Source organism: Hylobates moloch, unplaced genomic scaffold (assembly GCF_009828535.3).
Source record: "Hylobates moloch isolate HMO894 unplaced genomic scaffold, HMol_V3 SCAFFOLD_18, whole genome shotgun sequence".
NCBI lineage: Eukaryota > Metazoa > Chordata > Mammalia > Primates > Hylobatidae > Hylobates > Hylobates moloch.
In genome coordinates, this window is record NW_026652293.1 from 4462109 (window position 1) to 4474995 (window position 12887).

The following is a 12887-nucleotide window of genomic DNA, read 5'->3' on the forward strand; positions in this document are numbered from 1 at the left end:
CTTCACTGCCCAGGCCCAATTAGCCTAGACTAATTAGCTGACCAGCTGGGGTTCTGAGGGGTGTGGGGGCCAGTGGCCCGGAGCTGCTGCCAGCCTGCGTCAGAGTCTGCAGCCTCCCAGGGGAGAGGCAGGACTAAGTGGGGAGTCAGCTCCAGACAAACTGTCTCTGATCTGCCAGCCGTGTAATCATCTTCGAGGAGCAGGCTCAGACACCCTGCAGGCTGGCAGACGTATGGACTAGAGCACAGCTGAAACACTTAGATGTGGAGGAGGGAGGATGGTGGTGCAGGGGGCCGATTCAGGTGTGTGTGACCCACGAGCTCCCTGGGCCTCAAAAGCCCCTTCTGTTCCAGTTAGAGCAGAAGATGAGGTTGTTCACTGCTGGAGAAATGAAGATGCTGGGGGAGGAGGCTGGGAAAGTTCTAGGGCCACTGGACCTCCAGAAGTGCTCTCCAACTCCCCTGTCCTGTGACAGAGGCAAGAACCCACAAAGTGGCACAGACCTGGAAGGAGGAAAGGGTCACCGCAGGTGGGTCAGAAGGAGGCAAACCCTGGGGGAAAGGGACTGGTATTCCCTGAGGGCTCCAATTTTGTTTTGTTTTGTTTTGAGACAGTCTCACTCTGTCACCAGGCTGGAGTGCAGTAGCGCAATCTCGGTTCACTGCAACCTCCGCCTCCTGGGTTCAAGCAATTCTCCTGCCTCAGCCTCCCGAGTAGCTGGGACTACATCCAATGTATTAAATCATCTTTGGTATTACCCAAAGTACCTGCCACCCACTCCACCCACCATCCTCCAGGCCACAAAACTCTCCCTAAGTCCCTTAAAGAAATCGAAATGAAGTCACAGAAGCCTCAGTCCAGTTCATCAATTGCTGCCAGCAGAGAACAACTCTTCCAACCTCCCACTGCAGGCAGCCCAGCCCACCCGGCCTCACAGCCCCAGGACTTACGATCCCAGCACTTCCATAAAAATGAAGGTTTTCCGGATGTTGGTGGTCTGTTTCTTCCAGGAACTGCAGTCATCTTCTTCCTTTCGACCCATCGCCTCCAGAGTTGAAGCTTCTGAGGATGCTTTATTGGAGGAAGTGGGAGAAGGAGGAGAAAAAAGGTCTGGTCAGCTGTTTTCTCAAACAAGATTAGAAACAGGCTGCAATACTCACATCTTTCTGTAATTATCAGAAGGAAGGATTAGGAGCAAACCTGTATAATTGGCAAAAATAAAACTATCTCCACATTTGCTTTCAAAAATCACAAGGACGAATTCATGGAATGCCTACTACATGCACATTATGCTTGCTGCATGCTCACATCAGGGCAATAGTGAGTACGTGTGTAGATAACCTGGGAATATCCACCTTGAGGGGATCTGAGCTGAGCTGAGGCATGTCCTGTGTTTTCCAAATGATAGTCACAACGTTCACTCAGACTACAGAGTCAGCCAGGCTTCCTCTCTAATGTCACAACTCTGCCACCTCCCTCAATTTTTCTCACTAGTACCTCTCTCCCACCTGTTATGGGTTAAATGAATGAGTATTGTGCCGTTTTTGTAACTCCTACAACATTTAGCACAGTGCTGGGCAGATATTCATGAAAATCTAAATTGAATCATTTCCTAAATTTATATCAGAGTTCTGGAGTTACCATATTTATTCAACAGTCAACCAATATGTATTTAGCACTTACCGTGTGCAAGGTGCCGATGTGTACTGATAACAACACAGATGCTGGCCCTGCCTTCACGGGGCTGCCAGCCTGAAGGAGATGGGCAATGGGCAAGTAAAGTCATACGTGTACAGTTACAGTGTGGGGAAAATTAGGAAAGACAAAAACCCGGGTTTGTCATAGAGATAAACAGGGAGGGTCTTTAGATAAAGGCCAGGGAAGTCCTCTTGAGCAGGTCATATTTAAGCTGAGACCCAAAATTTGGGAAGGAGCCAACCAAGCAAAGTGCACGTGAAGGAGCTTCTCTGCAAAAGAAATAAAACACCAAAGCTCGAAGGGAGGAAAGAGCATAGTGTGCTCCAGAGCCTGAAGGGGCGGCGTGGCTGGTGCAGAGTGAGCTCCGCATGGTGCGGGATGGTGAGTGGGTAGGGAGAGGCAGACAGGGGCGGACAATAAAGGGCTTTGTAGACTCTGTTTAAGACACTGGATTTTCTTCTAGGTGAGACGGGAAGACATGAAGGATTTTTAGCAGAGAAGTTATTACACCATTGATGTTTTAAAGAGTTCACTCTGGCTGATCTGTGAAGGGAGTGGAGGGGGCAAGGGTTGCAGCGTGGAAAATGGGTAGTGGGGGGTAGGGGACAGAAGTCTAGGAGAGAGATGATGGTGGCTTGGGCCAGATTGGAGTGAAGGAGAGAATGATGAACCTGGGATGTATTCTGTGAGTCCAGTTATCTACAGTATTAGGCGATGTGTCATATGGTGGGGCAAACGGAGTCTGAGAGGACTCCCATGTTTCTGGCAGGAGCATCTGGGGTTGGTTGGGGGTGCCCTGACTGAGCTCATGAATACTAGAGAGAAACATGTTTTTGGGGTGGGGTTAAATGGTTGGAGGGAGTCTCTGTTCCTTTGGATATTCCACTCTGTCTACCCCCTCCAACAGCTGATGGCAGGGTACCAGGTGTCCAGGAGTGTTGAGTGAGACACCATTTCTGCCAGCACCCTCTCCCTTATACTCCTTGAACCTGATGGAGAAATAGGAAAATATGCCTAATAGCTGCCCCCTTGGGCAATTACCTTCCTTCCCCACTTGAGAAAAACTACTTGTAGACTCTATGGGGTCTTCTATTAATAATAGCCTTTGAACAAAAAGAAAGTTTGTTCCTCTACAATTCAGCATTAAGTGAAGAGCGTAGTTTTGGAGGCCAACCTGAGTTCAAATCCTACCTTTGCTAGTTACCAGTTAAATGGCCTTGCCTAAGGCAAGTTACTAACCTCTTTGAATCTATTTCCTCATCTGTAAAGTGGGGGCAAAACCCTTTATGACATGGTAAAGGTTAAATGAAATGGTGCACATAGAGACACTGATACACATGATAAACAGTTATTTCTTTTTTATTTTTATTTTTTTTTCTGTTCTGCTACAATCATAAACAGTTGTAACAGAGATAATATTCTGGAGACATTTATTGATGTATTTCATTCCTGATAATCCACACCTGGAGGACTCGTGGTAAAATAGGTTTCATGGAATAGAGGGAAACCTCTTCTGCCATTAAAACACAACTACGAGACTTAGACCCCTGGGAATAAGAAGAATATGATACAAGCAAGGCTCTTGGCAGAGGGGAAGAGGAGGTGGAAAGATGGATACTTTTGGTCCAAGTGGATCCTGGAAAGGGGATGGGGAAACAGATGGTGTAGTTTTCCAAAGCACAGATCTTTGCTTTTTCTCTCTTGGAGTAGAGCATCTGGTCAGGAATGGGGAGACTGGTGACATGGATGGGGTGGCTTACCAGGACCCTGCTGGTGGGAGGCTTTAAGCCTAGGAGGAGCGCTGCCTGCAACCACATCTAACAGGGCAGTGAGGAATCATGGGGAGGCCTCGAGGGAGGAGGTGAGTTGAGATAGTGCCTCATGCTGGGCAGAGACTCGAAAACCTCCCCAGGGCCAGCTCATGCTGGCTCATGCCAGCTCATGCCAGCTCATGTGCACCTCTCTGGTGTTAATGTTGGCAGCTAGAAAGTGACCACAGTAGGAGTACTGGAGTATTTTTTTTTTTGAGACAGAGTCTTGCTCTATTGCCCAGGCTAGAGTGCAGTGGTGTGATCATTCCTTACTGCAGCCTCAACCTCCTGGGGTTGGAGGGATCCCACCTCAGCCACCCTAGTAGTTGGGTCTACAGGCATGCATCAACACGCCTGCCTAATTTTAATTTTTTTTCCAAAGACAGGGTCTTACTCTGTTACCCAGGCTGGTCTGGAACTCCTGGGATCAAGTGACCCTCCCATCTTGGCCTTCCAACGTGCTGGGATTACAGGTATAAGCCATCAATCCCAGCCTAATAGGAGTATTTACACCATGGACAGTGGCAACAGCTACAATCAGGGCTTCTCCCCGACTCCACCTCCCCTTGCCCCAAGACCTGTCATTAAACATTTACCAGCTCATCATGGCTCATGGCCCTGTGAGGGGATGCAGAGCAGGTCACGGCCAGCTGGCTGGGGTTGGTGAGAAGAGACGGTGATGACCAGGGCTTTTCAGGTAAGCAAACAGCTGGGATCAGGGCCTTTAGTAGAGTATGTCAGTATGATCCCCGTGAACCAGTGGGACCAGTCATACTTCAGAGGTCACTAGTTGGCTTCTGATGAGATCCAGAGGACTGTGGAATCCAAGGTCCCTGATAAGTCTAAGAAGTCTGAGACCCCTTCTCCCATATGACAACAAGGTTAAGTAAATACCTTACAACATAAAATGCCAACTTGAAGTAGCTCAGGAAGAGGAAAGGCCATCTCAAGGCTGTGTTTTCCTGAAAGGCATAAGGTCATCTAAATGAGACTCTTGAAACCCAAAGGGAGATTTTTATGCTACAACGGACAAATTCAAATTTAAAGTTCCCTGTTTCCCTTTTTGCTGCCTGATGGGATGGGAGTTCATGAGAAAGATTTATAAGAAATAAGGAAGCTGCATTTTTTGGTCTACATTTTAATAATGTGTCAACTTGCAACCTGGCTATATAATAATTGGCGGCTATTTATTATTAAAAAAATGCATGTGAGAAACTCCTTCATGATTGACCTAGTTGAATATACATCTGGTAGCTTGTGTTTGGGTCTTCTGGCCCATTTGCTGATCTGCTCCTCTTGGCAGGGTGGCAGCCCAGAGGGACCACAGCAGTTCAGGATGCAGGCACTGGCCAGAGGAGGTCTCACTGGCAGTGGTGGGCTGAGACTTGACTTTGAGGGCACAGTACACAAGGTGGGGACATATGGACCCTGACTGGTGGAGATCTCTCTGAGGAAGATGGAATATAAGAGTCAGGGGATATCTTTAGCCAGATGCCCTTCTGTAGATCCTGAGTCCCAAATCTAGCAGCTGCCACTTATCAGGGTGCTTGGCATCTAGAATGCATGAACTCTTACTTGCTTTACAGGCTGCAAAAAGAAAAATGGGGTACTTTAAATTTGAGATTGTCCATTATTGCATGTTAATCTTATCAGGTTTAAGGAGTCTCATTTAGCTGACCCAGTCTCCAGGGGGCATCAAAAATACTTGCTGTGAGGATACACTGCTGCTGGTAAGTCTTGAATGTAGGGGATGAGGGCAAAGGTTTGAACATTTAACAAAGCAAAATCAACTGCCTGTGTGCCTCCCCCACCCTTGCTCTCTCCCCTCTCCACAGAACAACAGGGCTGTGGATGCTGCTTTTCCAGCCAATGAAGAGCCGCCTTCCAGCTCTGGGACCAAGAGCCAGGCGTCCATCACTCCCCCTTCCGGAGCTCCCATGGAATGACGGCCTGTTCTCCAGGAGGCTGCACCACCTCATTAGCAGATCTGTACTCACTGTTCCTTCTTTCCCTTCTCTCTTAAATAGCTTTAAAAACATAGTATTCTTAGCCGAAGCTAGGCTGTGAGAAAACATCTTTCCCGCCCACCCCTCCTCCCATACACTGAATCCTAACCATTTAGTTCCATCTTCAATACAATGTGGAAACATCAAACGCCCAGATCTGAAACCCCCATAGCTTTGGCTTTTCCTTCCACCCCTCTGTAACAAGAGTGATCACCTCAAGACTCCCATGCCCTGTGTGGTGGAGGTCTGAACAGTGGGCTTTGAAAGGGGTGCCCACGTTCCTTCCATGGCTGCATCCTGCTTCTTTCTGCTAAAGTCCTCCCCCTCCTCTCTTGACTTCTGTAATCTAGGCCTTTTCAGAGGAAAAGAAAACAAATTCTAAGGAGCTTGAAGCTCCAGTATTGCTCTCATTTGTTTCCAAAGTACTCCCCGCCTCTCACTCTATTTCTGGCAACAATTTCCATTGGGTTTCAAAGCTCAGGAGCAGCCGCCACAGATTTCTCTGAGATTTAGGGCTGATTTTTCACATCGATAGCTCAGGAGACTCGGAGGATGTTGGCTTCGTGGCTGGTTCAGGTGCCTTGTGCTTCAGCACAGCAAGATTCTCAAGAATATTCTGCAAAAATGGCTCCTAGCAAAGAAAATGACCTTATTCATGGAACTATCTTTGAGTTGTGGAGGTAATACTCCTTCATTCAACATGCATTTATTGAGTACTTCCTGTATACACTTTGGGCTATAAATAGACATTCTATGATAGGAGTCTGGCCTTAGAAGTGATTACAATCAGGTTATGAAGACCAAACACAGATATATAAATAAGAAGCTAAGAATGCAGGCCAGTCTGCTTAAAGGACTGGGACCATGTGTTACTCATCTTTGAAATCCTAGAACCTACTACTGTTTCTGGCACTCACTAAAGGTCCAGCCCATGGTTGCTAAATGAGTGAATGAGAAAGAAAAGCTTGGGGGTGGGTTGATTGGGGAGCGCACTGTGGAGGAGTTAGACTTAAGATGAGTATAGAAGGTGGGTGGATGTATTCTTTTTTTTTTTTTGAGACGGAGTCTCGCTCTGTCGCCCAGGCTGGAGTGCAGTGGCGCGATCTTGGCTCACTGCAAGCTCCGACTCCTGGGTTCACGCCATTCTCCTGCCTCAGCCTCTCCAAGTAGCTGGGACTACAGGTGCCCGCCACCACGCCCAGCTAATTTTTTGTATTTTTAGTAGAGACGGGGTTTCATCATGGTCTCGATCTCCTGACCTCGTGATCTGCCCGCCTCGACCTCCCAAAGTGCTGGGATTACAAGCGTGAGCCACTGTGCCCAGCGGGATGTATTCTTTATATTGCTTTAGAGAGGAGCCTATAGTGAGAAGACCTGAGCCCTGGGAAAGGACTGCAGCAGGGCCTCCCTCTCTATAGTCCTTGCTGTGAGGCTCTGCCCATGGCACAGCAGCAGGAGAGGGTGGAATGGCCATAGAAGGCCAAATCTGCTTGGCTTCTTTCTTGTCATCATAATTTCAGGGACACTAGTGCCTGGGATGGGATCTGTGTCCAGTTCTTGGTCAGAAGAACTTCCCTGGGACACTAGACAAGGCTCTTCCTGACCATTCTACCTAGAGTCCGTCTACCCACAGCCAGAGTCACTCTCTCTTAGGTGAGCCAGTCCTTTCTTCTGTAATAAGTATGACAGTCTCAAAGCACCCTGTTTACTTGTTTGAGGTTGATCTCCTCTATAGAAAGTAACTCCACACAGACAAAGACCTTGGCTATCTTGTTGCATCCCTTGGGGCTAGCACAGTACCTGCCTCCTGGTTAGTGCTCAATTGTATTTTTTGGGTGAACTTCCTGGCCTCTTGGGGGGAAATTCTGTAGCTGTGGAGGAGGCTACAGAGGGGAAAGTTCCTCCTAAAGGGCAGGCAGTACAGCCTTGGGGTGGACGCTGCCTCTGAGTGCAGCCCTTTCCATGCTCCTAGTGGCAGGCTGTGTGATGCTGCTTATGAGAAGCTGGTGAGAGATGCTTGGGCCACGAGCCCAGGAGGCAGGTGCTCCTTCCAAGGAGCTTCCCTGTCCTTCCTCCTTTTCCAGCTTCATTTAGTAAAGGGAGCACCACTAGCCCGAGACAGAACTCTCAGGCAGATAAGGTTTGTCTGCAGTGGCCTCCCCACTGTGGTCATATACCCTAAAACGGCCAGGTCACCTCATGACCCCACACTGGCCAGATTCTCTCTCTGGACTCTCATGTCTGCCCCACTCTCCATGTGGCCTACCTACCCAAAGTTTCCTATTTGAGTTGCAGCCATTTAGGGACCTGCCCTGAGGTGCTTATTAAATGAATCAGCTGGGCTAATAGCTTAAAACTGTTACACTCCTAATTAGGTGATCCAGAGTCTTAGGAGCATCACGTTATAATTCAAAGGCTTTCCATCCAATTGAATCGAATCGAATCAAATCGAATCCAATCCAATCAATCCAATCCAATCCAATCCAATCCACTCCACTCTAATCCAATCCACTCTAATCCATTACAATGTGTGTACAGTGTAGGAACAATCGTAATGTTCCTAAACTGGGCATGGACAAACCAGAGGAGACAGGGACAGGGAAGGAGAGCATCTTTGAGTAGCACCTCTGCAATCTTAAGCTCACAGATAATGGTTCTCAATTCTACCCGCGGGAAGAGCCACTCTCCTTTTGCTGGTGCTGTCACTAGGGGCTTCTGAGCAAGGAGGCATGAATCACTCTGGGGCATAGTGAGCAGGCTCAGAGCCTTCTGGATCATGCCTGGCTCTTTTACTGACCTTAGAGGAATCAATCTACCCTAAGACTGCTTTATAGTCTCTGCTTCCGGGATTTTCTATTCTTTGTGGAGCATGACTCAGAAAAGCCTATGGGCCTTGGGAGGGAGGTTATCAGTTGGATCATCTTTAATAAGAATGTGCTCTCTGCCTGCAGGCTGGGGCACACCGAATCATGGAAATGTATCAGCGCTTGGTTACAAAAGGGTAAAAGGCAAAAGTTTTCTTGCTGGGTCCCACAATTTTCTAGACTCTGGCCCATACTGGACTTTATATCATCCACTGGGTTAAAAGAATACTAGAAAGAACCCAGACTTGTTCCAGTCTTGGTTTGATATCCAGTAGCTGTGCAGTCCCAGGCAGATCACTATACATCCCTGAGTTTCCATCCTCCTCTTTGGTGAACAGAGGAGATTGGACTAGATTAAAGTTCCCTGAAGTTTGCTTTTCAATATCTTAGTCCTGGGTGACTCTCTGTGAGCAGGGTGGATTTGCTACCTCCCCTGGCCCCCTTCCTGGAGATTCATGATCCACATTAGCTTATTAAAAATTCTGAGGACCATTAAAGACACATGCTGTTTAATCTGGCATTTCCCAAATTTTGTGGATGGTGAAATTCTTTCCTTCTGTAACACTAATATTAGTGTGCAGGGGATCTGGGGTTTCTCAGAGCATCCTTTGGAAAATGTAGACTAGGCCATCTCTAATGCTTTGTAATTCTTCATATTTTGCAGGGATAGATGAAATTTCGAGCAGCCCTCTGCTATCAGTCACAGCTTCACCCTCCTTGTGGTGTCATAGGTGAATGGCTGGGCCTGTGTCAGAACTCATTTCCAGTTCACGGGTTGCAACCCAAGTGGCTCATCAGCTTGCCAAAGCCCAGGCTCTGGAACCTAAAGGCTTCAGGAAGCTTCTGGCCAGAGAGAAACTTCAAGGACCACCCACTCCATTTCCCAGCCCTTCTGCCACTGCCATTCTGCATTTCAAAGATCAACGCTGCATGCCAATTTCTGTTCACAAAATGACCCAGGGAGAAGGTTTTTCAGTTGTTGCCTGCAGTTTATTTAAGGTGCAAACCTACATTTAAGTTTAACAAAATCACTCCTGCTGCAGTGACAAGCCATAATTTATGTGTTGCTTATGGTTTATTGTGTACTTCTTACAGAGGATGTGAAGATCATTCTCTAGGGCTTCATGCAGTAGCTGAGAGGTCAACACACGGGGGCCATTGTAGAGAGCAGGGTATGCTGCTTATTCTTCGTGTGCTGCTAAGTATATTGGGCCTTGGTTTCCTCATCTGCTGAACGTGAGTAATGATCCCTGCTCTATTTCTCAGCATTCCTTTGGAGGGCTAATGCTTCAATGGGCACGAAAGCAGTTTGCAACCTCTAAAATGCCATGCAGTGGGTCCATATTATAGGCACATGAATTAAACACTAAGCACTGGAGAAAGAGAAAGGGAAACCAATAAGGACTTAAACGGGGTGAGCACAGGGCAGGAGACAGGAATCTGCTATTCCTTCAGCTGGTTCCAGCTCCCACGTGCCTTTCACAGTGTGAGCATCTCATCACACTGTGTTTCTAAAGTGTTTAAAGATATATGATTTTTCATACATCATAGCCCTGAATGCAAGCCAACTACTTCATCTGGTACTCAACCAAGAAAACAGGGAACTGTTGCAACAAGAGAGGAAATAATACTTTTGTTGGTTTTTTTCATGGGTGATATGCAGGTCTCCATTGGGGCGCTTTTCTAAGGAGTTTTCAAGGTTAACTCTGACTGTGTGTCACACACCGCCTTCAAGCCTAATCCCATGCAAGAGGTGCCTCTTTTGTACAGGTTGGACGCTCATTACTATTAACCGTCCCAGCCAGGCACTCTACTGTGGCTTCCAGAAGGGGAGAGGAAGGATCTTTCGCCTACCAGGGATGGAGTACAAAAGGAGGGACAGGCTGAACTCAGGACGAAGGGCTGTGTCAGGAAGCTCTGAGTTACCAGCCTTTCCTCCAAGGACATGGGTTTGACAGTTCATGGATAGTCCGTGCAGTCCCCTGCCTGCTTCAGCTTGCTTTCTTGCTGGCAGCCGCTCCCACTCAGCCCCAACCCCCTCGCCATTGACCGTGGCGGCGCGCCTGCAGTTGTAGCGCCAGGCACGCAGCCTGTTTGCAGACTCAGCCGCTCCCCTCATTCATGCTGCAGCTCATTCACTGGCTGGCGCTGGCAGGCTGCGGCTGGGCGCCGCCACTCGCGCGCACTCGTGTGGCAATTTATTTCTGGCCCTGTGTGCGTGTGTATGGGGGAGAGGGAGCGAGGGAGGCGCTCTCCTCTTGGAGGGGGATGCTTTTTCACTTCCAGGTAGAATCGCTCCCAGGCTTTATAGTATTCGCTGCCCTGGACCACGCACCTGGGTGGGGCACCGCGCTAGGCACTTTGCATGCATTATCTTGTTTAAGGCCCCACGGCCACCTTTCAAGGTAACTGCATTTTACAGCTGAGGTACTGATAAGTAGAAATGTTCAGAAAAATCCCCCACATCAAACAGATAGTGAATCATACAACTGAACTGGATTCCAACGCTAGTCTTCTCGTCACTGTACCACATAACCTGTTGCCTCTTTCCTGGTGGCAGTTGCTGGGATGTCACTCATCTCCACCTTCATCCTTATGATGCTGTAATGCAATCCTAACGTCTGACTGATTCTCCTGGGAACACATGGCTCGGACAATCTTGAAAGGGCTGAATCCCTAAAGCACTCAGATTTCTCAGCATGGAGGCTGGGGGCAGCATGTCTATTGCCCCAAGCCTCTCATGGCTCCAGTTCAAACCATTTCTCACTCTAACCTCAAGCTTCTTTCCCAAAAAGTACTTTCTGAAGAGTACTCTTAATAAGCATCCACACACACACACACACACACACACACACACACACCAGAGCAATCTGCAGCATCATGGAAAGGTCACTGAATTTATCAATAGATCTGGGTTCAGATGCCACCACCATCACCAGCTTTGCAACCCCAGGCAAACCCTTTAACTTCTAAGCCTCAATGGTCTCATCTATACTAAGGGGGAAATAATACATGCCACACCATCTGATGGGATCGTCCTAAAGATGATTAATTATAAACACATTATAAACTGTAAAGTGTGGTCCCCATACCAGGTATTACTAAGCACTCTGTGTTATGGCCTGTTTCAGAGGTGGGTCTCATCTTTGGTTCTGGTTAAGCTTGGGTCAGCAGGAATGACAGGGACCTTGTTCTGTCTTCAGCTTATGATCTGGAAAAGATCATCTTCTTACCTAAGGCGGAATCTGCTTGACTCTCTTGACCCTTCTCAGAGATTTTCCTCATGATCAATTTATCTGACTCCAGAGCAAGAGGCTGTCCAGCCAAGCACTGCAGCCAGACCAGTGTGAGCCCTGGCAGCCACCTCCAGGAGCCTCAGGGTTAACGTTTGTGCGTCAAAGTTACGTGGAGAGAAGGGGCCACGGTGTGGATGGGGGTGGTGGTGGTGGTGAATCCAGACCTCCTTTTAAGATCTTCACTTGAGAGGTAAACTAGGGAAGTTTAAAAACAGAAGGGAGGTAGACGTGCCCCTGGGGAAGGTGAAGCAGCTGTCTTGTGACTGACAGCGATAGCTCAGCTGCGTTCTGCATCTTAACGCGGCCGAGGATAGGGAGCCTGAAGCCTGTCCACTGACCCCTCCAGGAGTGACTGAGGCTGATTCGTCTTCCTTAGGCTTGCAGAGCCACAGGCTGTTTACAAATCTTTTTGCCATTGGTTCTTCTAATCCTCCCAATAACCCAAAGAGGTCGGCAGAGAGGGCGTACTTTATTTGATGGATGGGGTCAGAGAGGTTAAGAGATGAAGGTTGAGCAGGAGGGAGGGGTGCAAGAGAGCTGGAGGTCCTGACACCCCAGCAGATGGACGGGGTCCCACCAGGCACAGAGCCTTGTCCCTAGAATGCAGGCATTGCAGGAGGGGCACATAAAGATATTTTTCTCCCTTTTCCCTGCCCAGAAGGGCAAAAGGCTTCCATGCAAGCCAGCCCAGGAGTGACGGACAGATGGCTCCACCCGGACCCCCCATTCAGACTTATTCTCCAAGACAGCTATAACTTACCCTTGATGCCAAAAGAGTCAGGGAAGACTGGAACTGGGGCTAAAATAAATGCCCAAGTTGCTTACAAAGTGGCTCTTCAAATCCACTCGCTAGGTGCTGCACGCTTCCCACTAAGCAAAGAGACCCTCTAAAGCCAAGAAAAGAAGCAGGGTTTTCTTACCCAGGGACTCGGGAAGAATCCTGCTTGAGCTCCCACTCCACCTCCTACAGGTCTGTGAGGATTAGCTGCTCCAGTGCTTTAACAATAAACCCAGTTAAAGGGGAGGAATGCAGGAGTTTTCTTTCCCAGGACCGTAACCATGCAGCCTTAAAGGGGAGTACAAGTAGCTAGGGTGGCTTGCATCTCTTGTTCCTTTCCTCGGCTCTGCTCTCCCTCCCTCCCAGCAAGCAGTAATGAGTCTTATCCAGAAAAATGCTTGTGCATTTTTGCCTGGTGTGTGTGTGTGTGTGCG

General features: G+C 48.3%; 1 protein-coding gene and 1 long non-coding RNA gene across 4 annotated transcripts in view; one reads left to right on the plus strand and one right to left on the minus strand.

Moving 5' to 3' along the window:
- CAMK1G (calcium/calmodulin dependent protein kinase IG) overlaps positions 1 to 12670 on the minus strand; it is a 30535-nt gene extending 17865 nt beyond the window's left edge. The window contains exons 1-2 of one of the 2 annotated variants that reach the window (XM_032136602.2): positions 12596 to 12670; positions 951 to 1071 (exon numbers count right to left, since the gene is read on the minus strand). In XM_032136602.2, coding sequence (XP_031992493.1) covers positions 951 to 1042 — 92 coding nt within the window. In that variant the 5' untranslated portion in view covers positions 1043 to 1071; positions 12596 to 12670. Of the gene's footprint in view, positions 1 to 950; positions 1072 to 12435; positions 12463 to 12595 lie in introns of those variants that run through there. The other variant, XM_032136603.2, reaches the window with a different exon arrangement.
- Positions 4819 to 9372, plus strand: LOC116457405 (uncharacterized). Of its 2 annotated transcripts, XR_009210722.1 has the most exons (4): positions 4819 to 5239; positions 5345 to 6195; positions 7036 to 7168; positions 9044 to 9372. It is a non-coding gene; the product is annotated as an uncharacterized LOC116457405 (long non-coding RNA). The 2 variants fall into 2 exon arrangements; XR_004245027.2 differs by having other exon boundaries at positions 4819 to 6195.
- Positions 12671 to 12887: the final 217 nt, after the last annotated feature.